This window comes from Diospyros lotus, chromosome 9 (assembly GCF_014633365.1).
Source record: "Diospyros lotus cultivar Yz01 chromosome 9, ASM1463336v1, whole genome shotgun sequence".
Taxonomy (NCBI): Eukaryota; Viridiplantae; Streptophyta; class Magnoliopsida; order Ericales; family Ebenaceae; genus Diospyros; species Diospyros lotus.
The window spans coordinates 35,515,161-35,538,860 of record NC_068346.1 but is presented as its reverse complement, the minus strand read 5'-3'; the positions used below and the strand labels follow the sequence as shown (position 1 = coordinate 35,538,860).

At 35.0% G+C, this 23,700-nt stretch overlaps 2 protein-coding genes across 2 annotated transcripts in view; both read right to left on the bottom strand.

The window, feature by feature from the left end:
* Nucleotides 1-372: 372 nt before the first annotated feature.
* LOC127810085 (uncharacterized) lies at nt 373-1,357 on the bottom strand. The gene is made up of 2 exons (XM_052349330.1): nt 1,017-1,357; nt 373-639 (listed from the first exon to the last, which is right to left on the bottom strand). The coding sequence occupies exons 1-2, from the start codon at nt 1,233-1,235 to the stop codon at nt 373-375; spliced, it is 486 nt and encodes a 161-aa protein (XP_052205290.1). The 5' UTR covers nt 1,236-1,357.
* Nucleotides 1,358-1,524: 167 nt separating this feature from the next.
* Nucleotides 1,525-23,700, bottom strand: part of LOC127810087 (heavy metal-associated isoprenylated plant protein 2-like) — a 124,541-nt gene continuing 102,365 nt past the window's right edge. The window contains exons 3-6 of the mRNA XM_052349337.1: nt 4,183-4,243; nt 3,863-4,089; nt 2,370-2,445; nt 1,525-2,276 (exon numbers count right to left, since the gene is read on the bottom strand). Of these exons, the coding sequence (XP_052205297.1) occupies nt 2,209-2,276; nt 2,370-2,445; nt 3,863-4,089; nt 4,183-4,243 (432 nt within the window). The 3' untranslated portion in view covers nt 1,525-2,208. The remainder of the gene's footprint in view (nt 2,277-2,369; nt 2,446-3,862; nt 4,090-4,182; nt 4,244-23,700) is intronic.

Below are 23,700 nucleotides of genomic sequence, written 5' to 3'. Positions count from 1 at the left end.
AACTCATGTTAAATTTCACATTTTTACAAAAGACAAAAATGAAGTCCTATTTATATAGAACTTAAATACGTAACATCTATCAAATAAAAACTGAAAAGCTATAAATAAAACTTTAAATGTGGGATGTTTTGCATTCCAATTTTGAATGCCAAACTTCGGTTAGAAATGAAAAATATAACGGTGGAGACTCAAATGAAAAACAGAAAATTAAACCAACTTTAATTAAAGAAAAATATCACAAATCTCAACAAAAACTCAGTTGCTGAAGGCAGTGGCAGAACTTGCAGGTATCAGCTTCGACCTTCAACTCATACTATTTATATGATTTATTTCAGAAACAACTTGTAGAAATGATTATTAAGACAAGATAGTCTAAGATTTTGATTGAATGCAGGTATTGAACAAGTATCGGTGGATGGTGACAAGGAGACGCTTACAGTGGTGGGGAAAGTTGATGCAGTTAAATTGACAACGCAAGTGAGGAAGACTGGAAAGGCAGCAGAGATCATCAGTGTTGGTCCACCGAAACCAGATCCAAAACCCAAATCTCCAAAGCCTCTTCCTTCCTACTGCCATTGCACAGAATGTCAGCTTGTCGCCATTGCCATCGACCACAATGGTGGTCTTTCTTGTGCCATTCTGTGACAGAAAGTCATGCAATTGATACCAAGTTGTGTAAATTCAGTGTGAAATGTGTGCAGTAAAAGGAGATTCAGCTCAAGCATGTAACATCTAAAGACCAAGTTGCTGACATATTTACTAAAGCTCTAAAGTTTGAAGATTTCTGCAAATTGAGAGTTGTTCTTGGAGTTGTTAAAGGCTAAATTACAAGTTTAAGAGGGGGTGTTGAGAAGGTAAACTTGTATTAGTTATATTTAATAATCGGTATTTAGTAGTCTATATTGGTATGTATAGTTTGCTACTAATTATGTGGTGAATATTCAAGAGTCACTTTTGTAGTCCTATAAATATTACTCAGAATCAATCACAATCGTTAGAGGGTTCTGAAAATTTACAGAACTTCCTCCTCTATTTCGTCTCTCCAACACTGTGTAGTAGTCAGAACGCCGGAGCTGTGGCATTAATGCCTGAATATCAGCTACATGTTCTTCCAGAATTTCAGCCTCACCAGCTTCTTGCCTCAAACTACTGCCATGAAGGTAATACGGTAATAATACTTCACCTTTTGGTGCACTCATTGAAGTTTCCTTCATCTCTTGTTCATCTGTTTCCATGCATAATTATATTACTGCAGATAACAGAGTTGAAGGTCAGCATCTCCTGCAAGAAATGCAAGACTCAGATACTGAAAGCAGTCACGAAACTTGAAGGTATCAGCTTCATCATCTTCATTCAAATTTGATTCTGAACAATACTTTTCATTAGCACAGGCTGAACAGGTATTGTAGAAGTATATGTTGATGAACAGAAGGGGAACGCCGAAAGTAGAGCCACCTCGACCATGAAGTCATCTAAGCGGTCACCTAAGGCCCTGCAATTAGGAAGGTCTCAAAATTTTATAATTTTATATATTTTTATTATTTTCTTTTTAATAATAAATATTTTATTAAAAAATTGAGCCCAAAATAAAATTTAACTTTCAATTTAAATTTTTACAAACACCTAGTCCAACAATCAATTTACAACATTTTGTCTTCTCAATTTTTACGTTCTCTCTCTCCATTGTTTCTAATTTCTTTTCTCAATTTTTGTCATTTTTTCTTGAATATCTCATTGATTTTAAGATTATAAATTTATTTTTAATTACAAATTTTTCAATTACAGCCCAAAAAAAAATTCCAGTGTTTCAACAATTACCAATTTTCTCTTCTCAACTGAACTCACAAGCAGCTAGGTGCCATCTTATTTAGTTCTACAGAATGATGATAAATTAACTGTTTGCAGAAGATCTAGCATGGAATCTCTTGGCCGAATCAACAGATCCTGCTAGCAGTTGCATGGCTTTCTCTCACAGAACGGAGCAGTAGGGGCCACCATATGGCTCATAGCGCACCTCGACAAGGTGGCAGGGACTGCAATAAGGAGGCAGAGGAGCTGGAGGAGGATTTCCAGGCTCAGGCTGCTTCTTCTCTGGAGGATTCTTCTTGGGAGGATTTGCAGGCTCCGGCTTTGGCTTTGATTCGCTAAACACTGCCGAAAACTGCGGTCTTCCCAGTCTTCCTCACTTGCTTTGCTACTTGAATTGGATCAACGTCCCCAACCTGATAATTGGATCAGTGTCCCCTTCTGTTCATCCACAGATACTTCTACAATACCTGTTCAGCATGTGCTTATAAATTTGTCTTAAAATAATCAAAAGTGTATTGTTCAGAATCAAATTTGAATGAAGATGATGAACCTGATAATACCTTCAAGTTTTGCGACTGCTTTCAGTATCTGAGTCTTGCATTTCTGGCAGGCGATGCAGACCTTCAATTCTATTATCTGGAGTAATGTAAATATGCATGGAAACAGATGAACAAGAGATGAAGGAAACTTCAATGAGTGCACCAAAAGGTGAAGTATTATTACCGTATTACCTTCATGGCAGTAGTTTGAGGCAAGAATCTGGATATTGAACTTGTGGGTTCATTTCATTCCTATTTGTACACCTCAAGATAACTTGCTCTTTAATTAAGGGTTATTGGAAGACCTTGACTATGTGAAGGTGACTCCATGTGAGCTTAGACCCCATATGGTAAGAAATGTCAGAAAAGCTAGGCTATGTGAAGGTGACTCCATGTGAGCTTAGACCCCATATGGTAAGAAATGTCAGAAAAGCTAGTGAAAGGGCATTATTATTGGCCCACAAGTTAGCAATAGTACCTGGCCTGCGCCAATGAAAGAGACCTACAATAACACGTTTTGCACCTGGCCTTTTGTTCTTACTAGCAATAGTAAGATTACAAAATACTTAATTCTCACCTAATTTTTAATTTTGAGACTTAATTCTTAATTTTATTGATTAGGGTATTCAACCCTTTTTTTTTTTATTTGGTTTCAGTTTTAAATTATTATTTATTATTGATATATCTAAAGATCTATTAGATGGATCGACGAGAAAATTTTTACTTAACAATCAAAATTATGTAAATTTTGTTATTTCATCAATTAAATCATTTAACCTAATTGACTGTCATGTTAATAATTTATGATAAAATATAATAGGGCACTGTTATGTTGTTCATCGTCGGGCAATCATGACGTGTGCCACATGCATGGGGCCACTCTCCTCTCTCTCAGTTGTCCACCCTCAGTTGTCCGACGATGGGCAACATAACAGTTGTCTATAATAATAAACAATTGTCTAAAATTGAGGTTAAGTGGTAAATTTTTCACCTCATCAATCAGATCATTAATAATTTAATGTTATTAGCTACCCTAGATGGGGATATTAATTAATCAATTAATTTCATAATGAAGACGTGAATGGACGTTGTTGAAGACGTGAATGGAGGTTTGGCAGAGGCCATCATTCCACACAACTTCCTACCATACAAAAAGCCTTTGTTTAAAATTAAAAATCAAAAATTTTAAATGAAAGTTCTTAGAAGGCAGTTGGGAGTAACAGTTTATTTTTTTATTTTTTTTAAAGTAAAGTTTTAATTAAAATGAGACTTTGTGTAACAGTAAAGTTGTTTAAAAAATCAATTACTGTTTAGAGGTTATTGGATTAAATTTTATTAACGTAGTTAATTTTTATTTTTTAACCAAGGTACATAAAAGATATTTTATAAAAAGGCTTAATACATATGGTGCTACCTCGACAACTAGATGAGATACGAAATCTTGATATTTTTGTATATTAGGTATCAAATATTATAATGGAGCAGTTGGTGCCACCATAAGGCTCATAGCGCACCTCGACAAGGCGGCAGCAGGCACTGCAACAAGAAGGCAGAGGAGCTGGAGGAGGATTTGCAGGCTTAGGCTTCTCTGGAGAAGGATTTGCAGGCTTTGGTTCACTAACACTGCCGAAAACTGCGGTCTTCCCAGTCTTCCTCACTTGCTTTGCTACTTGAATTGGATCAACGTCCCCAACCACCTTCAGTATCCCCTTCTGTTCATCCACAGATACTTCTACAATACCTGTTCAGCATGTGCTTATAAATTTGTCTTAAAATAATCAAAAGTGTATTGTTCAGAATCAAATTTGAATGAAGATGATGAACCTGATAATACCTTCAAGTTTTGTGACTGCTTTCAGTATCTGAGTCTTGCATTTCTCGCAGGAGATGCAGACCTTCAACCCTGTTACCTGCAGTAATGTAAATATGCATGGAAACAGATGAACAAGAGATGAAGGAAACTTGAATGAGTGCACCAAAAGGTACCGTATTACGTACCTTCATGGCAGTAGTTTAGTGAAGACGAGAAGCTGGATATTGAACTTGTGGGCTCATTTCATTCCTATTTATACACCTCAAAATAACTTGCTGTTTAAGGGCATTATTGGCCGACAAGTTAGTGGACGAACGCGACGACGCACGAATTGACAAACCCAAATTATCGTGAGATTTTAGTGTCAAAATCTCGTGATAACCTGGTTTCAATTTTGAGTTGTTTTACAGTTGCCCGCCCATTTTCAAGCTTATTTTCAAACCCACGCTCTCTCTCTCTCTCTTCTCTTTCAAAACCATCCTCTCACCGTGTCTCTCCCCCACTCTTTTTCTCTCAAAACCAGCCCCCCTCAAACTCAATCTCTTTCAAACCCCCACCCCCTTGGTTGCAGCGTCCGCCGTCGTCCCACCCTTGCCCCGCCACAGCGACGAGCACCGTCGTCGCCTCCCATCCAGTCAAGCATGGTCTGTTGTTGCCTCCCCGCCGCGAGCACCGTCCTCCGTCGCCCCGCGCTCTGCTGGTCGCACCGTCTTGCCCCTACCTGTCGTCGCCCCTCTCTCCTCCACAAGTAACTGCCTGCACGCACTCACCACAACGCCGTTTGAACGGGCACCGCCAGCCCCTCATCGCTGCTCGGATGATGTTTTTTTGATGTGCTGCTGCTGCTGCTGATGATGATTTAGTTGTAAAAATAAAAAATTCAGAATATGTTTTTTTATTTGATTGTGTGAGGTTCTGGCTCTTAGATTCTGGAGGGTAGATTGTTTTGTGTATGAAGTTGGCACTACAAGACAAACTGGTAGTGTACATGTGTTTATATATGGTTTTGTTTACATCTTCATAAACTGTTGTCTTAGTTCATACATCATAAATCCTTGCCATTTCTATTGAGGCAGCAGAGTTTCAGAGTTGTGATTTATATTTTGTTGAAATTTCTTTTAAAAACAGCAGCGAACTAATCAAATAATAATTCCTGGATCAAGTCAACAAAATCCTTGATTTTTATTGGCATGTGGATAAACAATCAAATTCAAGGGTGTCAAGACAAATGAAAGAATGAACTGATTAAGACTATTGGGATAAAAGCAAAGCTTCCGGTGTGTTTCATCACATTTATAGACTATGAAGTTTCAGGTATGAAACAAAGTTTGAAACTGATTTTATTTAAAAAAATTTAGTAACAGATTTGAGTTGGCTAAATGGCTTATTTGCAACACGATGGTAAATAAAGGTTACATGTAAGGAAAACCTTTTTTTTGATCCTCACAAAGTGGAGCTTCCTTCTCCCTGTATTTTAGTCCATAAAGATGTTGTAAAATTTTTTGCTTGCCTGCATTGGCTCAAGGTAAGCTGAATGTGAAAAACAACTAAAGTTGATTATAGTTGAGGCATTACTGAAGCAAGAAGATGCTGATAAGTGTTAGATTTGTTTTTATGATTATGCACGATAGTAAGTAACGGATTAGAATGATTTCTTTGGGTTAGGGGGATTGGAATTGGACAATCTCAGCATGAAAAATTAATTATATTACATAAATTTTACAATATAAAATTAATTACAAAAGTTTGAAAAAAATTTCAAGGACAGTGGGCGGTGCTCATGCTGTTGGCGGGGGGAGATGGCTGTGCAAGCGAGGGGGCCGACAGTGGGCGGTGCTCACGGTGTTGGCGGGGAGACGGCAGGAGACGACGGTGGCGCCATCCTTGGGCGACTACGGTGCGAGCAGCAGTGGAGGGGTGACCGCGACGGCAATGCGAGAGAGATGTGGAGGGCGAACATAGCAACCTGCGGGGGTGGGTTTGAGAGAAAGAGTGAGGGAGAGATACAAGGTAGGTTTGAGAGAGAGAGGGTGGGGGAGAGATACAGTGGGTTTGAGAGGGTGGTTTTGAAAGACAGAGAGAGATAATGAAAGTGAAAGAGAGACCGAAAGGTGAGAGTCTAAGAAGTGGGCGTGCAAGGGTGGTTTTGAGAGAGGGTAAGAGGTGAGGGTGAAAATGTCTTTTAAATTAAGGGTTAATATAGTAATTTTATTGGGTTTGTCAAGCCGTGCGTCCAGCCGTTCGTCCGTATAGCATTATCCATATCTATAGAGATGTTACATCAATCAATTGACGACAAGGAGCTTTACTTATTGATAGTGACTTTTGACAAGTGTATGGATTGCACATGTGATAAATAGTGAGTAAAAGTATTGTTTTCACGAGAATCGATTGATAATTATTAAAATTATATTAAATTAAATGTTATTTAAATAATAAATTAATTTAAGAAAATAAAATAAAATAATAACACATAAAATAAATATGAAGAAGTTTAAGTTTTAAAAAGCATTAGGGTATTTCAATTTCATCCAAATAATCTAATTTAATTTAAATAGTTGATGATCTAAATTTAATTATTTATGTAAAGATAATTAATCATATAAGTCAAATTTTTATTTCTATTCTAATTATATTTCTGTGATTTTTATTATTTAGATCAAGTTATAGATTTTTTCTTTTAGTCTAAATCTATATCAACATATCAATCAAATATTGATGAAGTATTTGATAGCATTAAGCACAATAATAAACACTTGCATAAATAAAAAAAATCAATCCATAAAAACCAAATTATCATATTTAAGTTACATCAAAATGTCCTAATTATAGAATTTAGTTCATATTACAAATGAAAAAATTCATAACAAAATAAAAGAACATAAATATAGAATTTAAAGGAAATAGAAGAAGAGAATAAAATTCTTTTGATGTATAGAATTTCTTTTACCAAAAAAATTATCATCAATTCTTGAAGAAATACAAGAAATCTTTCACCAAGAATAATTCAATTCTCCAATATCTTTAAGCTTTCTCACTTACAACTCTCCAATTTTTCAACATTCCTTCTCTTTTTATACTCATCACTTTCTTTTTTTCCTTAATTTTCTCCTTAAAACATGGATCAAACTATATCCATGCCCACTCAAAATTTTAAGTCCCACACTCAAGGAAAAATATAAAATAATTCCTCAAAGTATCAAGAATTACAATTTAGAGATTTTTGTAATATATATGGGCTTAATTTGATTAGACTTTTGGGCTAGACTTCTTTGATCAATTTGATCCTAATTCTTTAAGAGATAAGAAGCTCTAAACAACTTAAAAATGCTCATTAATTCATCTACAAATCAATCCAACTTGGAGAAAATGGAATGAAAAATTCGTAGGTAATACATATTTTTTATATCTTTGATCTTTTGTCACTCTAATAGCCATAACTTTCTGTAGAAAATTTAGATTTACGCATTGTTTGAAGCGTAGAAAAGTAGGCATATAGGGTTTTCACACACACATATATATATATTTAAAATTTTTAAAAATTCCAATTAATCCATTTTTTATTTTTAATCAAACCCTTGAGCAGCGAAAATTTATAATTTTTGTTGTTCTTACTTTTTCTTCAAATCCTGTCAACATAATAAATTACCTAAAATTAATATATAAAACATATAAAAATATGAGAATTAAACATAAAATTAAGTAAGAAATATTAGCACATCACTTGTCAAATAAACTTTTATTTAAATTTTTTAATTTTTTTATATATACGAGCCATACCTCTAATATATATAACATGTATGTACATTTTTGTACACTAGGGGTTAAATAAGTAATTATACAATTCTAAATATAATATAAATATAAATGTAAATAATTTTCAGGTCTTTTATTTTTAATATAAATGGTTAATTTTATACAAGCAAATAAATAATTATACAAATGCAAATTCAAGTGTATTTACAACTACAAGTGTACGGATTCTTCATATATAAATTTACGACTATGTAGAATTATTTTGATTAGGGATAGAGTCAATGCTCTTAATATAATTAAAAAGTTATTGGACAAAGATTAAAAAAAAAAAAATCTATCATAATGACTAATGTGGTCTTTAGGAATGAGTATTCGGTCAGTTCGGCTACAGTCATGTGTTGCCCCTTCCTAGAGCCGGTTCAACCAATTTGGGGGACTTAGGTAAAAAAGTTTGTCGAGAACTTCTCAAGAGTATTAATTTTCTTTATAAAAAAATAAATAATACACCTTTCTACAAAAAAATTTCATCATTTCACTAAATTTCAAAAAATATTAAAGTCTAACGGTAGTAAATTTTCAACAAAAATATAATGTCTGAGAGACCAAAATAAAACAAACAACCTACTATAATAAACAAAGAAACGGTAAAAATTGAGAAGAGAAAATTGGGAATACTAAGATTTTTTTTAGGGCTACAATTGAATAATTTATAATAAAAAAGAAATTTATAGTCTTAAAAGTCTATGAGATATTAAAGAAGAAATGGTAAAAATTGATAACAATGGGAAGAGAGAACGTAAAAATTGGGCAGAAAAAATGTTGTAAATTGATTGTTGGACTGGGTGTCTGTGAAAATTTGAATTGAAAGTTAGATTTTATTTTGGGCTCTAATTTTTCTTAATAAAATATTTATTATTAGAAAGGAAAAAATAAAAAAATATATATAAATTATAAAATTTTAGGACCCACCTAAATGACTTCATGCACGAGCCAACTTTGTTTGTATTGAATAAAGGGAAAAGGGAACAAATGTAGTATGGCTATGGAAACAAATCCACTGCCACACTTAAGCTTAGAAATAGGGAACTATGTATGCATTTTGCATCAAGCAATCAAAGAAAATCGAGTAAGTTATTGAAAAGTCAAATCTCCCATCTTTTGTAAATTGTTTATTTCTTCTTCAACTTTCATAGCCTTTTAATTTGAGTACCACTCTTCTAGCTCCTCAAAATTAGTCCTTCCAAAATTCACTAGACCATTCCCAACCAACTTTTACAATATTAATTCATTCCATTCAACCAAATACTAGTGGTATTAGAGCTATGTTTGATATTTATTGGGCGTAAGCTTACACAATGGTCGATGCATTCCACTCATCCATTAATCCAATTTCAACTTTTAACGGCAACAACTATGATTTTTAGTCTATTAAAATGAAGACGTACTTTTGTGCCCAAAATTTGTGGGATGTCGTTAATAATGGGTACAATAACCCAGATGATATTTCCATTTTATCTGTGATATAAAAGAAGGAACTAAAAAAGAATGAACAAAAATATTCTCTACCTCTCCTAGCTTTACAAATGAGCTTGACCGATGAATACTTTTTGAGGATCATGGGAGTAGAAACTGCAAAAGCGACTTGGGATGAGTTACAGGAGAAGTTCAAAGGCAGCAACAAGGTACGAACTTGCAAACTTCAAACTTTGAGAAGGAAGTTTAATTGAAAATCTAAAAATGAAAGATTCTGAGACTGCAAAACAATATTACTATAGGGTGGATGAAGTGGTAAATCAACTCAGAATTTATGGGGATGAAATTTCTGAAAATAAAAATTTTGGAAAAATTCTAATTACATGTACAGAAGAATATGACCTGATTATTATAGACATTGAGGAGTCTAAAGATATAGACAAATTAATAGCTGCAAAATTAATGGGTTCACTAGAAGCTCATGAACAAAGATTAGAAAGGCATTATTAAATTGACATGAATAATGCCTTTCTGACGTAACGAAAGCCTTCTAAACCTGTTGATTCACTCACGAATGTCGGATTATAGGACTCAATTAATGATTCGTTGATTCTAAATAATACTGAAAAATTGAAGAGAATTATGGAGAAAATGTCAACAGAAATTTTATTAGAATTTTCAAATCAACCCCTATATATAAACACAGTATGTATAGGTTACAACGATTAGGAAATTGAAAAAACATCCCAAAATCCTAAAACTCAAATCTTACCAAAAAGGCAAGATTGAGTTTTCATTATAGGATCAAAGTTAGATGGAAATAAATAAAATCCCTCAAAACAGTATATTAAAATTCACTCCCTAATGGAAGTTATTCTCAAATCAATTATTTCTTAAAATAGAAAAAACGCTAATTTTGAGGCCTAGACGAAGGAATTTGCCCGAAAAAGCACAGACCTCATCAGCAGAAATCAACAATGTTGATCCACCGAAACCAGATCCAAAACCCAAATCTCCAAAGCCTCTTCCTTCCTACTGCCATTGCACAGAATGTCAGCTTGTCGCCATTGCCATCGACCACAATGGTGGTCCTTCTTGTGCCATTCTGTGACAGAAAGTCATGCAATAGATACCAAGTTGTGTAAATTCAGCGTGAAATGTGTGCAGTAAAAGGAGATTCAGCTCAAGCATGTAGCTCAAGTTGCTGACATATTTACTAAAGCTCTAAAGTTTGAAGATTTCTGCAAATTGAGAGTTGTTTTTGGAGTTGTTAAAGGCTAAATTACAAGTTTAAGAGGGGGTGTTGAGAAGATAAACTTGTATTAGTTATATTTAATAATCAATATTTAGTAGTCTATATTGGTATGTGTAGTTTGCTACTAATTATGTGGTAAATATCCAAGAGTCACTTTTGTAGTTCTATAAACTTTTATTTAAATTTTTTATTTTTTTATATATACGAGCCATCCCTCTAATATATATAACATGTATGTACATTTATGTACACTACGAATTAAATAAGTAATTATACAATTCTAAATATTATATAAATATAAATAATTTTTCAGGTCTTTTATTTTTAATATAAATGGTTAATTTTATACAAGCAAATAAATAATTATACAAATGCAAATACAAGTGTATTTACAACTACAAGTGTACCGATTCTTCATATATAAATTTACCACTATGTAGAATTATTTTGATTAGGGATAGAGTTGGTGCTCTTAATATAATTAAAAGGTTGTCGGACAAAGTTAAAAAAAAAAAATTATCATAATGACTAATGTAGTCTTTAGGAATGAGTATTCAGTCGATTCAGTTACACTCATGTGTTGCCCCTTCCTAGAGCCAACTCAACCAATTTGGGGGACTTGGGTAAAATGAAGACAAAAATAAAAATTGGAAACGGTGATTTTTTTGAGGCAACTGGAAAAGGCGCTATTGCTATTAACACAAAAAAGGGCGAGAAATATATTAAGTACTCTTGGTTCCTAGTATAGACTAGAATCTACTAAGTGTTGGTCAATTTATGTAAAAAAGGTACTCTCTACAACAATCAAGATAAATCCCTAATAATTGCAAAAGTTAAAATGTGGGAAAATCGATGTTTTGATAGGAGTGGAAAATGAGGGTAGAATTCATTTTCCACCCAAATTTCAAAAAATTCTATCAAACAGTTTTTTTTTTTTTTTCGATGGAATTCGAATTCGATTTTAGTTCAAAAAGTGGAGATTTTCCTTGAAATCAAGAAATTCGAATTGCTAAGAGGTAGGGTGAGAATTAAAATTCTATGAAATTGAAATTACACCTCACTTTCCACCCTCCAATCAAATGCACCCTAAGTGTTCGTCAATTGATGGAAAAAGAGTACTCCCTACATTTTGAAGGGTATTCTTGTACAATCTACAACAATCAAGATAAATCCCTAATAATTGCAAAAGTCAAAATTTGGGAAAATTGATGTTTTCCCATTCAATGGAGATATGCAAGTTTCGTGGTGAAGGCGGCGCAAATGGACGGGTCATGGCTATGACACGAGATTTGGGCACTTCCATTTCCACATATGGAATAGGATTCTACAACAAAAGAATATGACGAGACATCTACCAACTATAAAAGAGATTGATGGTGTTTGTGAATGGTGCCTACTTGAAAAAAAACATCGGCAACCATTTCCATCAGGTAAATTTTGGAGTCCTAAGGAGCCATTAGAGCTAGTCCATACAAATGTCTGCGGTCCAATGTGCACTCTATCACATGAACAAAACATATACTTCATTCTATTTATTGATGACTACACTTGAATGACGCGAGTCTATTTTTTACGACAAAGATCACAAGTTCTATAAATTTTCAAGAAATTTAAAGCTTGCGTTGAAAAACAAAGCGTTCACTACATAAAGACAGTAAGGAGTGGTAGAGGAAAAGAGTATACCTCTAATGAGTTCAACAAGTTCTATGAAGACGAATGAATGGAGCATCAGCTTAATTATAGTGGGATATGCACTGAGAAAAATGGTGTATTAGAAAGAAAAAATAGAATTGTAATGAAGGCAGGAAGATCTATGCTAATAGAGAAAGGTCTTTCAAAATCCTTTTGGGCAGAAGCCGTAAGCAATGCAGTCAAAGCATGGAGTGGACAAAAGCCATTAGCAAAGCACCTAAGAGTATTCGGCTGCATCTGCTACGTCCATATTCCACAGGAAAAATGGGTAAACTCGATGAGAAGACCGAGAATGGAATCTTCTTAGGCTATAACACTCAATCAAAAGGCTATCGAGTCTAAAACTTGAGAACAAAAAGCTAATTATCAGTCGAGATGTAAAGTTTGATGAAAGTGCCAACTACAATTAGGAGACCGCGCAAATTGAAAGGAAAAATCCCAGCATTCCAACACTATGAGATTAGCCTCATGAAGAAGCGGACAATGGTGACCAAGCAGATTCACCACTTCGAGCAACAACAGAGGAAACCCTTGATTCATCACTAGAATCATCACTAAGAAAAACAAGAAGACTAGCAGAAATTTATGAATCATGTAACCTGATGATTATAGAACCAAAAATCTTCGAAGCAACTTCAAGACAACCAGAATGGATAAAGGCTATGGAAGAAGAAATAAAGATGATAAAAAAGAATGACACATGAGTGCTACGAATCTTCCTCAAGGTAAAGAAATCATAGGAGTTAAGTGGGTCTATAAAATAAAACTTAACCCTAACGGCACAATTTAGAAGGACAAGGCAATGGTAGTAGCGAAAAGATACTCGCTACAATTTAGAGTCTGATTGCAATGAGACATTTGCTCTAGCAGCACGACTTGACACTATAAGGGCATTGATAGCCCTCGTCGCACAGAAAAAGTGACATATCTATCAACAAGATGTGAAGTTAGCATTCTTTAATGACTACCTCAAGGATTTGTGGTTCAAGGACAAGAAGACTAGGTTGTCAAACTACAAGACATGATTGGAGTTACTGAAATGCGCACCCAGGAGGAGTGATAACTGATAGAAAAAACTAGAATAGAATTTCTAGATAAATTAGAAAAACTTGGACAGCAAGAATGCAATTGTGGCTATTATTTGTTGCATATTTCTAGAAAATTCCAACTCTAGATAACTGATAGGATTCTCTAGAATTTATATTAAATAAAGGGAAAGGGAACAATCTAGCGTGGCAGTGGAAACAAATCCGCCGCCACGCTATTGTGGCTATTATTTGTTGCATATTACGTAATTGACTGGTTTCACAAAAGCCATATATTGCCGGATAATTGCAGTTTGAGACGGACTCCAAGGTACTCACAAGTACGGACTCCAAATCCAAACAATTCCAAAGAAAAGAACAAGAATAAAAGACCATACAGGATGCAGCCACGACAAAGACTCGAGTTTTCCAATATAATCGAACTGAAAAAGTACACATATCTACTTGCACCAGCAATCATAGAAAGAAAGTTGAGAAACCATCTGCCCATTCACTGTCATCTCCAAACTAGTATTTGCTGAAGTGCTGGACCTTGAATTTCCATTCCCCTTCCACAGGGTCATATGACACAAACTCCACACCTTGTTTGTTTCCTTTCTTCACTAGAAGCTCTCTGTACTTATCAACCTTAGGTCCATCGACGTACTGTTTACCTGTCTTTTTGTCAATGCATTTGATGTTAAGGAGAGTGACCACTGCAGGCTTGTTGAGACCCTGTCCGGTTGGATGTTTCTTGCTCTCGTCCATGTAGACAATCACTTCACGGTCGTTAAAGTGGATGTAGGTATCCAGATCAAGCTTCTGCACATCTGTTTCTCCCAGAAACTTGATGCAGCCATAGCCATGACGTCCAACCACAAGATCCTTCACAAGTCTGCAGAATCCTGGCCCAGCTCTTTCCTTGGCAGCCAGCTCCTGGATTCCATGTCTGTGTAGTAGTCAGAACGCCGGAGCTGTCGCATTAATGCCTGAATATCAGCTACAGCCTACATGTTCTTCCAGAATTGCAGCCTCACCGGCTTCTTGCCTCAAACTGCCATGAAGGTAATACGATAATAATACTTCACCTTTTGGTGCACTCATTCAAGTTTCCTTCATCTCTTGTTCGTCTGTTTCCATGCATAATTATATTACTGCAGCTAATAGAGTTGAAGGTCAGCATTTCCTGCAAGAAATACAAGACTCAGATACTGAAAGCAGCCACAAAACTTGAAGGTATCAGCTTTATCATCAGTTTTATCATCTTCATTCAAATTTGATTCTGAACAATACTTTTCATTAGGATATGCTGAACAGGTATTGTAGAAGTATCTGTGAATGAACAAAAGGGGACACTGAGAGTAGAGCTAGCTCGACCATGCATGAAGTCATCTAAGCGGCCACCTAAGGCTCTGCTTATGAAGACCTCAAAATTTTACAATTTTATATATTTTTTATTATTTTCTTTTTAATAATAAATAATTTTTAAAAAAATTGAGCTCAAAATAAAATTTAACTTTCAGTCCAAATTTTCACAAACATCTAGTCCAACAATCAATTTGCAACGTTTTATCTTCCCTATTTTCTCTTCTCAATTTTTATGTTATCTCTTCCCATTATTTCCAATTTTATTTTCTCAATTTTTATCGTTTCTTCTTGATTATCCCATTGACTTTAAGATTGTAAATTTATTTTTGATTATAAATCTTTCAATTGCAACCCTAAAATAATCCCAGCATTTCAAATTTTTTTGTTCCCAATTTTTAATATTTTTTTATTTATTATAGTAAATTGTGTTGGCTTTGTTTGATCTCTCATATGTTATATTTTAGTTGAAAATTCACTACATTGAGATATTATCGTATTTTGTAGTTGATTGAAGTTTAACTTATTTTTTTTATTTTTTAATTTAATAAAATGATATAATTTTCCAATAAAAATGTGTATTATTTATTTTTTATAAAAAAAATAATATTCTTGAAAAGGTTCTGACAAATTTTTTCGCCTAAAACCTCCAAGTTAGTTGAGCCAACTTTGACTAAGGGCTGTTGGGGAAGTTGATCCAATTCTAGTAGCAAAATAAGTGCGGAAGATTAAGAAGTAGGACCGGCTCAAGAGTTGGTGGGGCCCTACCTGATAATTAGATTAATGGCGTTCTAAAAAATTATTAAAAATTTATTCATATACTTGCCTATCATACACACGAATGCTCTAATGCATATACTCTCCTATCATACACAAGTCAACACTCATAAGTCAATTGTGTCATGTCAATGCTCATGCTCCCAACACATACAAAACATGACCCCCAATGAATGCAACTCATGGCCCAACATCATGATGCAATAAATTATAACAACAATTCAAAATACAACACCACCCAAGGACTATCATCTGGATCCTACCCTATTAAGGTTCAACATCATTCCACAGAGAAATATAGGGAGGAACATGTCCCACTTGGCTATAGAATACAAAATGCGACATGACCCTTTCCAAAGACGGTCATTTATTTCAAAAGATTCGATATTATGAAACTCTATTAATAAAGTGTTTTTATAAAGCTTAATACATACGATACTCCATTAACAATTAAAAAATATGGCATGTAGTCCTTGATGTGTAAAACGTCAAGATTCGATATCTTAACTATTAAAAATTATTTATTTAAGTTCTTACCATAACGAAAAGTTAATTAGCACATATATGAACGTCCTTGTTATCATGAGTGACACATCATGCGAATGACCAATTAACAATATTTGAATAAATTGATTGATTTGTTGTACTCTCTCAATAATTAAAAAATATATTATTTTATTCTTAATATTAAAAAATATTAAGATTTTGTATCTCAACTAATTGTCGAAAAAACAACGTATGTATTAAGCATTTTATAAAATATTTTTTATGTATCTTACTCAAAAAACAAAAATTAACTACGTACGTTAATAAAATTTAAACCAATAACCTCTAAATAATAATTAATTTTTCAAACAACTTTACTATTACACAAAGTCTCATTTTATTTAAAAATTTACTTTAAAAAAATTAAAAAAATAAACTGTTACTATCCACTGCGACCTAATGAACTTTCATTTAAAATTTGTAATTTTTAATTTTAAACAAAGCCTTTTGTATGGTAGGAAGTTGTGTGGAATGAAGGCTTCTTCCAATCCTACCCCCATCAGGACGAAAACAACCTCCATTCACACTTCTTTGTGAAATTAATTGATTAATTAATCCCCATGTAGTGTAGGGTAGCTAATAACATCAAATAACATTATTAATGATCTGATTTATGAGGTGACAAAATCTACCATTTAATCTCAACTTTAGATAACTGTTTATTATTATTATATTTTACCATAAATTATTAACCTAACAAGTTAGATTAAATGATTTGATTGATGAAGTGACAAAATCTACATAATTTTAATTCATAAGTATAGTTCATGTCGTCAACCGATTGATCTGACATCTCTATAGACTCAATTCCATAGTTGGCAAGTTCATAGTATACTTTATTGACTAAGTAATCAAACATGATGTTGATAGTGAAGCCCCAACTCAAAGAGGGCCGCAGCATGGAAGGTTAGTGGGCTTGACCCATTTAGCAACCTCCCGCGGTCTTGCAGGATGGATGGCAATTGGGCTTGGCTCATTCAGCAACCTCTGCTATCTGTTAGCTCCGCGACCCACCCAATGCTCTCCCATATAAATGACTTGGTTTTCGTTTGCTACAACCGCATCTCATCCTTAGCCCTAAATCTGCCGATCTTCTCTCCAGAACCTATCCTCTCTCGTGGCTATTTAAACCCTAGCTGCGATCCATGGCGAGATACCGGCGCTCACTGATCTCTTCCGTCTACTGCTATCATCCTCCCCTTCAGTGCCTTTTGAGTCCTATAGATCTTGTGTGTTGGCTCGTTTATGGTTGTAAGCTATTACTGTTACCATTTTACTTACTTGTCTTGCTGTATTTGTATGGAGTGTTGACGAGCTGAGGGTGTATATCTATCATCATTATTATAGTGCAGTGAGCTCCCTTAAACCGGAACTCAACGTGGACGTAGCCCTATTTTATGGTGAACCATGGTAAAAATCTCGTGCCTCTTTTATTGTTTTTATGTTTGTGCTGCTTTGATCTATTTTGTGAGAACTGTCTTTGGTATTATCTTCCTGTGTTAGAGGTGGTTGGGACATTTGTATGTGTGTATATGTATGTCTCAGCCCAACAGTGGTATCAGAGCACTAAATCGATTACCTTGTTTATCTTGCTGTTTGTTTTCTGTTCGTGTTTGGGTAACTGTCCTCTAGGGTTTTATGAGAGATTCAGTCACTGAGGGTTTACTGAGAAAATCTCTAATAGTGACTAGGGGTTAGGGTACCCGATTGCAAGATGACTACCACTAGGTTTGATATTGGGGTTTTCAATGGTAAAGGGGATTTTGGGAGTTGGAAGAAAAAGATGAGGGTTCTGCTCTCACATCATAAATTGGTCATTGCCCTAGAACCAGATGATAGGAAATGGACTAGGGAACAATTAGATCAGACAGCTGAGATTAGGGAAGAGGCTTATAACCTTATTTTTCTGCATCTAGGTGACAGTGTCATTCGAAAAGTAGATGGAATAACCTCACCTCTTGACCTTTGGAATAAACTAGAATCTTTATATGCTGTTATGGATGCCCCTAATTTAGTTTATCTTAAAGGTCTGTTATTTAATTTCAAAATGGACACCTCCAAGTCTATGGATGAAAACATAGATGAGTTTACTAGGTTGTCTCTTCTTCTTAGGGGAACTGATCAAGCATTAGGAGACACTAGTGGAGCAATGATCTTACTAAATTCTCTACCTGATGATTATAATGTGGTAAAACATGCTCTTCAATATACTGGTATAGTCCCTACACTTGAATTAGTTATTTCTGGGCTAAAGGCTAGAGAACTAGAATTAAATGCCTCTAAGAAACATGGTAATGCCCTATTCACAAAAGGGAAACTTCATAAGAAGCAATTTAATTCTGAACAATCTAATGGATTTAACTCCAAGGGCAAGAAAAAGCATAACAAAGGAAAACAAAAACCTAAATGGAAATGTTATCATTGCCGTAAGGAAGGCCATATTAAAAAGTACTGCTATGACTTAAAGAGACAAAACCAAAAGGCAAACCCGACTAATCCTGTAGGAACCTCAAATTGTTTAGCAGAAGTCTTAACTGTTTCTGAAACTTCCTCTAGTGAATGGATTATGGATTCAGGATGTTCCTTTCATATGAGTCCTAACCTAGAATGGTTTCATAATTTTGATGATAATGAAAAGGGAACAGTCTATATGGGAAACAATCATTCATGCAAAGTAGAAGGCATAGGGGACATATCACTTAAACTCCATGACAACAACTTAAGAATTCTCACAGGGGTTAGATATGTGCCAAATTTAAAAAGAAATCTAATATAACTTGGTACTTTAGATGAACAAGGATTATCTTATAAAGCTGAAAAAGGTTCATTGTTTGTATTTAAGAATGATAAGTTAGTTCTTTCTGGTACCAAGAAAAATGGTTTATATGTCTTGAATGGTTGTTGTTCTTCATACTTGCCTGCTGCATGCACTGTTAAATCTGAGGGAACAGATCTATGGCACTTGAGGCTTGGTCATATGAGCTTGAAAGGTATGCAGGCTTTATCAAGCCAAGGCTACCTAGGTTCTCTAACACCTGACTCTATAAATTTCTGTGAGTCATGTATCCTTGGCAAGCAACGCAGGTTGAGCTTCCCTAAAGGAACTCACCTTGCGAAGGCATGCCTAGAATACTTACATGCAGATCTTTGGGGTCCATCTCAGACACCTACTCAAGGTGGAAACATGTATTTTCTCTCTATTATTGATGATTATACTAGGAAGGTCTGGGTTTTCTTACTTAAATCTAAAGATCAGACATTAGATAAATTTAAGTCATGGAAAACTCTAGTAGAAAATCAATCAGAAAGAAAAATTAAAATTTTAAGAACAGATAATGGGTTAGAGTTCTGCAGCAAAGAATTTAATGAATATTGTAGTTCCCAAGGCATACTTAGGCATAGAACAGTAAGATATACACCCCAACAAAATGGGGTAGCTGAGAGGATGAATAGAACTTTATTAGAAAAAGTCAGATGCTTATTACTTACTGTTAACTTGCCTAAATCATTATGGGGGGAAGCACTAAACACTGCTGCATATATAGTAAATAGGAGTCCTTCAACCGCATTAAAACTTGTTTGCCCAGAAGAAAAATGGACCAAGAGAAAGCTAACCTACAATCATCTAAAAGTTTTCGGGTGTGAGGCCTTTGCTCATCAGTCAGAGGGTAAGTTGGACCCTAGATCTAAGAAGTGTATATTCTTAGGATACCAAGACGGGACTAAGGGATACCGGCTATGGGATAGGACTTCAGGTGGAGTAAAAATTATAATAAGTAGGGATGTTGTATTTAATGAAGATAACTTCCCTTGCAAATCCTCAAATAAAATAGAAGAAACTTCAGAACATCATGAACATAGAGGTGGAAATTATATTGAGGTGGAGCACCGAGCTGGTACTTATGACCAGCTGACAGTACCTGATCCTCAGGAGTCTGATCCAGTATTAGACAGTAGCTTAGGTGGAAATTCTGAGCACTTAGGTGAAAATTCTGAGCCTAATCATAGTGAAAGTGAAGTTGAAGAGGTGGCTGTAGAAACCCCTCATCCAGATCTCAGCAACTATCAGCTTGCTAGAGATAGAGGCCGGAGAGAAGTAAGACCACCTGCTAGGTTTGGCTACGCCAATCTAATTTACTGTGCTCTGATAGCAGGAGCTGAAATGAAATCTACTGAACCATCTTGTTATGAAGAGGCCATTAAATCTCGTGAACACCTAAAATGGAAACAAGCCATGGATGAGGAAATGGCATCTTTAAACTTAAATGGAACGTGGAAGTTGGTTGCAAAGCCTGAAAACCATAAGTTGGTAAAGTGTAAGTGGCTATATAAATTGAAAGAGGGAATGAACAAATCTGATCCTATTAGGTATAAGGCTCGCCTAGTTGCTAAGGGGTTTACCCAAAGGGAAAGGATAGACTATACTGAAATTTTCTCACCAGTTGTAAGGTTTAAAACAGTTCGACTGATGCTAGCTATTGTTGCTCATTTTGACTTAGAACTAGAATAATTAGATGTTAAAACAGCTTTCTTACATGGGGACCTAGAAGAACTTATATATATGGATCAACCTGTTGGCTATGTAGACCCTTCTCATCCAGAACATGTTTGCTTACTTAAAAAATCTCTATATGGATTAAAACAATCCCCACGATAATGGTATAAAAAGTTTGATGATTTTGCATTGAAAGCTGGTTTTATTAGAAGCAACTACGATGCCTGTTTTTACTTTATAATATCTGATGAACCTGTTTACCTGCTTCTATATGTTGATGACATTCTATTGATTAGCAAATCTAAGTCTAAAATTAAAAACTTAAAGTCTCAATTAAATGACAACTTTGATATGAAAGACTTAGGTCCTGCAAATAAAATTCTTGGTATGAAAATTGAAAGGAATAGAAGCAAATATTTTATGAAAATTCATCAACATGATTATTTGAAAAAAACAATAATTAAGTTTGGCATGGCTGGCTGTAAACCTGTAAACACTCCCCTAGCTGGACATTTCATTTTATCAAAATCTCAATGCCCTAAAACTGATGCTGAACATATTAAAATGGAAGATATTCCTTATGCTAATGTAATAGGGACTATCATGTATTCAATGATAAGCACTAGACCTGACCTTGCATACTCTATTTCATTGCTTAGCCGATTTATGTCTAATCCGAGAAAATCACATTGGGATGCACTGAAATATGTTCTGAGATATATTAAATGTACAATTGGAGTAGGGTTAAATTATATGAAAAGAGGTGAAAATCTTGATCTTGTTAGGTATGTAGACTCTGATTTTGCAGGTGATCGTGACACTAGAAAATCCACAACAGCCTATATGTTTTCTCTTGAAGGTAATTGCATCAGCTGGAAAGCACAGCTGCAGCCATTGGTTGCGCTGTCTTCCACTGAGGCAGAATACGTGGCTTTGACTGATGCATTTAAGGAAGCCATTTGGCTTCAAGGTATACTAGCTGAAATCCACTTACTGGTAAGAAATGCTGACATATTTTGTGACAATCAGAGTGCTATACACTTGTGTAAAAATCCGGTGTACCATGAACGATCAAAACATATAGACATAAAATACCATTATGTCAGAGATCAGGTTGTAACAAGAAAGGTAAGCATTCAGAAAGTTCCTACTGAAGAGAATCCAGCCGACATGGGGACTAAGGTGGTGTCAACAACAAAATTCAAACACTGTTTGGATTTGCTGCACATTGATGTTGGTTGACCCAAAACCAACTAGAGTGATGAAGGTGAGAGGTTGAAGCATGCTGCACTATTCTACAGGTTTGTGTTGAGTCTTCAAGGGGAGAATGTTGATAGTGAAGCCCCAACTCAAAGAGGGCCGCGGGATGGAAGGTTAGTGGGCTTGACCCATTTAGCAACCTCCCGCGGCCTTGCATGATGGATGGCAATTGGGCTTGGCCCATTCAGCAACCTCCGCGATCTGTTAGCTCCGCGGCCCACCCAATGCTCTCCCATATAAATGACTTGGTCTTCGTTTGCTACAATCGCATCTCATCCTTAGCCCTAAATCTGCCGATCTTCTCTCCAGAACCTATCCTCTCTCGTGGCTATTTAAACCCTAGCTGCGATCCATGGCGAGATACCGGCGCTCACTGATCTCTTCCGTCTACTGTTGTCATCCTCCCCTTCAGTGCCTTTTGAGTCCTACAGATCTTGTGTGTTGGCTCATTTATGGTTGTAAGCTATTACTGTTACCATTTTACTTACTTGTCTTACTGTATTTGTATGGAGTGTTGACGAGCTGAGGGTGTATATCTATCATCATTATTATAGTGCAGTGAGCTCCCTTAAACCGGAACTCAACGTGGACGTAGCCCTATTTTATGGTGAACCATGGTAAAAATCTCGTGCCTCTTTTACTGTTTTTATGTTTGTGTTGCTTCGATCTATTTTGTGAGAACTGTCTTTGGTATTATCTTCCTGTGTTAGAGGTGGTTGGGACATTTGTATGTGTGTGTATGTATGTCTCAGCCCAACACATGACTTATCACATTATTAATTATTATTAAATATAACAACAATAAACAATAATTTAAAATTGAGACTAAATAAAAAACGGGTTGAATACCCTAATCAATAAAATTAAGAATTAAGTCTCAAAATTAAAAATTAGGCAAAAATATTTTTTTTCTTTTTTTTTAATTTGTCTGGAATTCATCAATGTCAGAGCTTCTACCTCTATATAAGAGTAAAAGAAAAGTTATTTTGATATACAATCTTACTTTTACCTTAAAAATAAGGGAAAATAGAAAAAAAATCAAATCTTTTCGTAAATTTATAAATTCATCCAAAGGTTTCAATTTTGACAATTATATCTCAATTGGCTTAATTAAATATAATTTTATCTAACACTTGAAATCAATTTGAAAGATATGTGTACTAATGTGGCACGCCATCCATTATAAAAAAATATATAATGGGATTTACATGTACACATAAGAAAATAAATAAATAAAATTGTATATGTGGGTCTCACTTATATTTTTTTTATGATAGGTGTCGTGTCATACCAGCAATGACACTCATCTCCTAAATTAATCTCAGATGTTAAATAAAATTACATCTAATTAAGTCAATTGAGATATAATTATCAAAATTAACACAGTAAAAACAAAAGGTCAATCACAAAACATGTTACTTAGACATTCAAAGAAACATATTGTTGAAGGTCCTCTTTTATGAGGACTGATTCTGTTGCCCAATGGAGACCTCATCGGGGGTGGAGTTGCAAAAGGGTGGGATAACACACGGAGCAAGGGAGAGTGTTGGGGGTGGAGACAAAGTCTGCATCGGACAACATAAGGTTGCATATGTGGGTAACATATCAATTCTCCTTCTTTCACTTCCTCATTTTGTACTCTTGATAACTGATAGGCCAACGCCCTTCCACTAGCTTTTTGACATTTCTTATGAGATGGGTGGCGTAAGCTTACATGGAGGTCACCTTCACGTAGTCAAGGTCTTCCTTAAAACCCTAAAACAAGTTATCTTGAGGTGTAGAAATAGGAATGAAATGAACCCATAAGTTCAATATCCAGCTTCTTGCCTCAAACTACTGCCATGAAGGTAATACGGTAATAATACGTCACCTTTTGGTGCACTCATTCAAGTTTC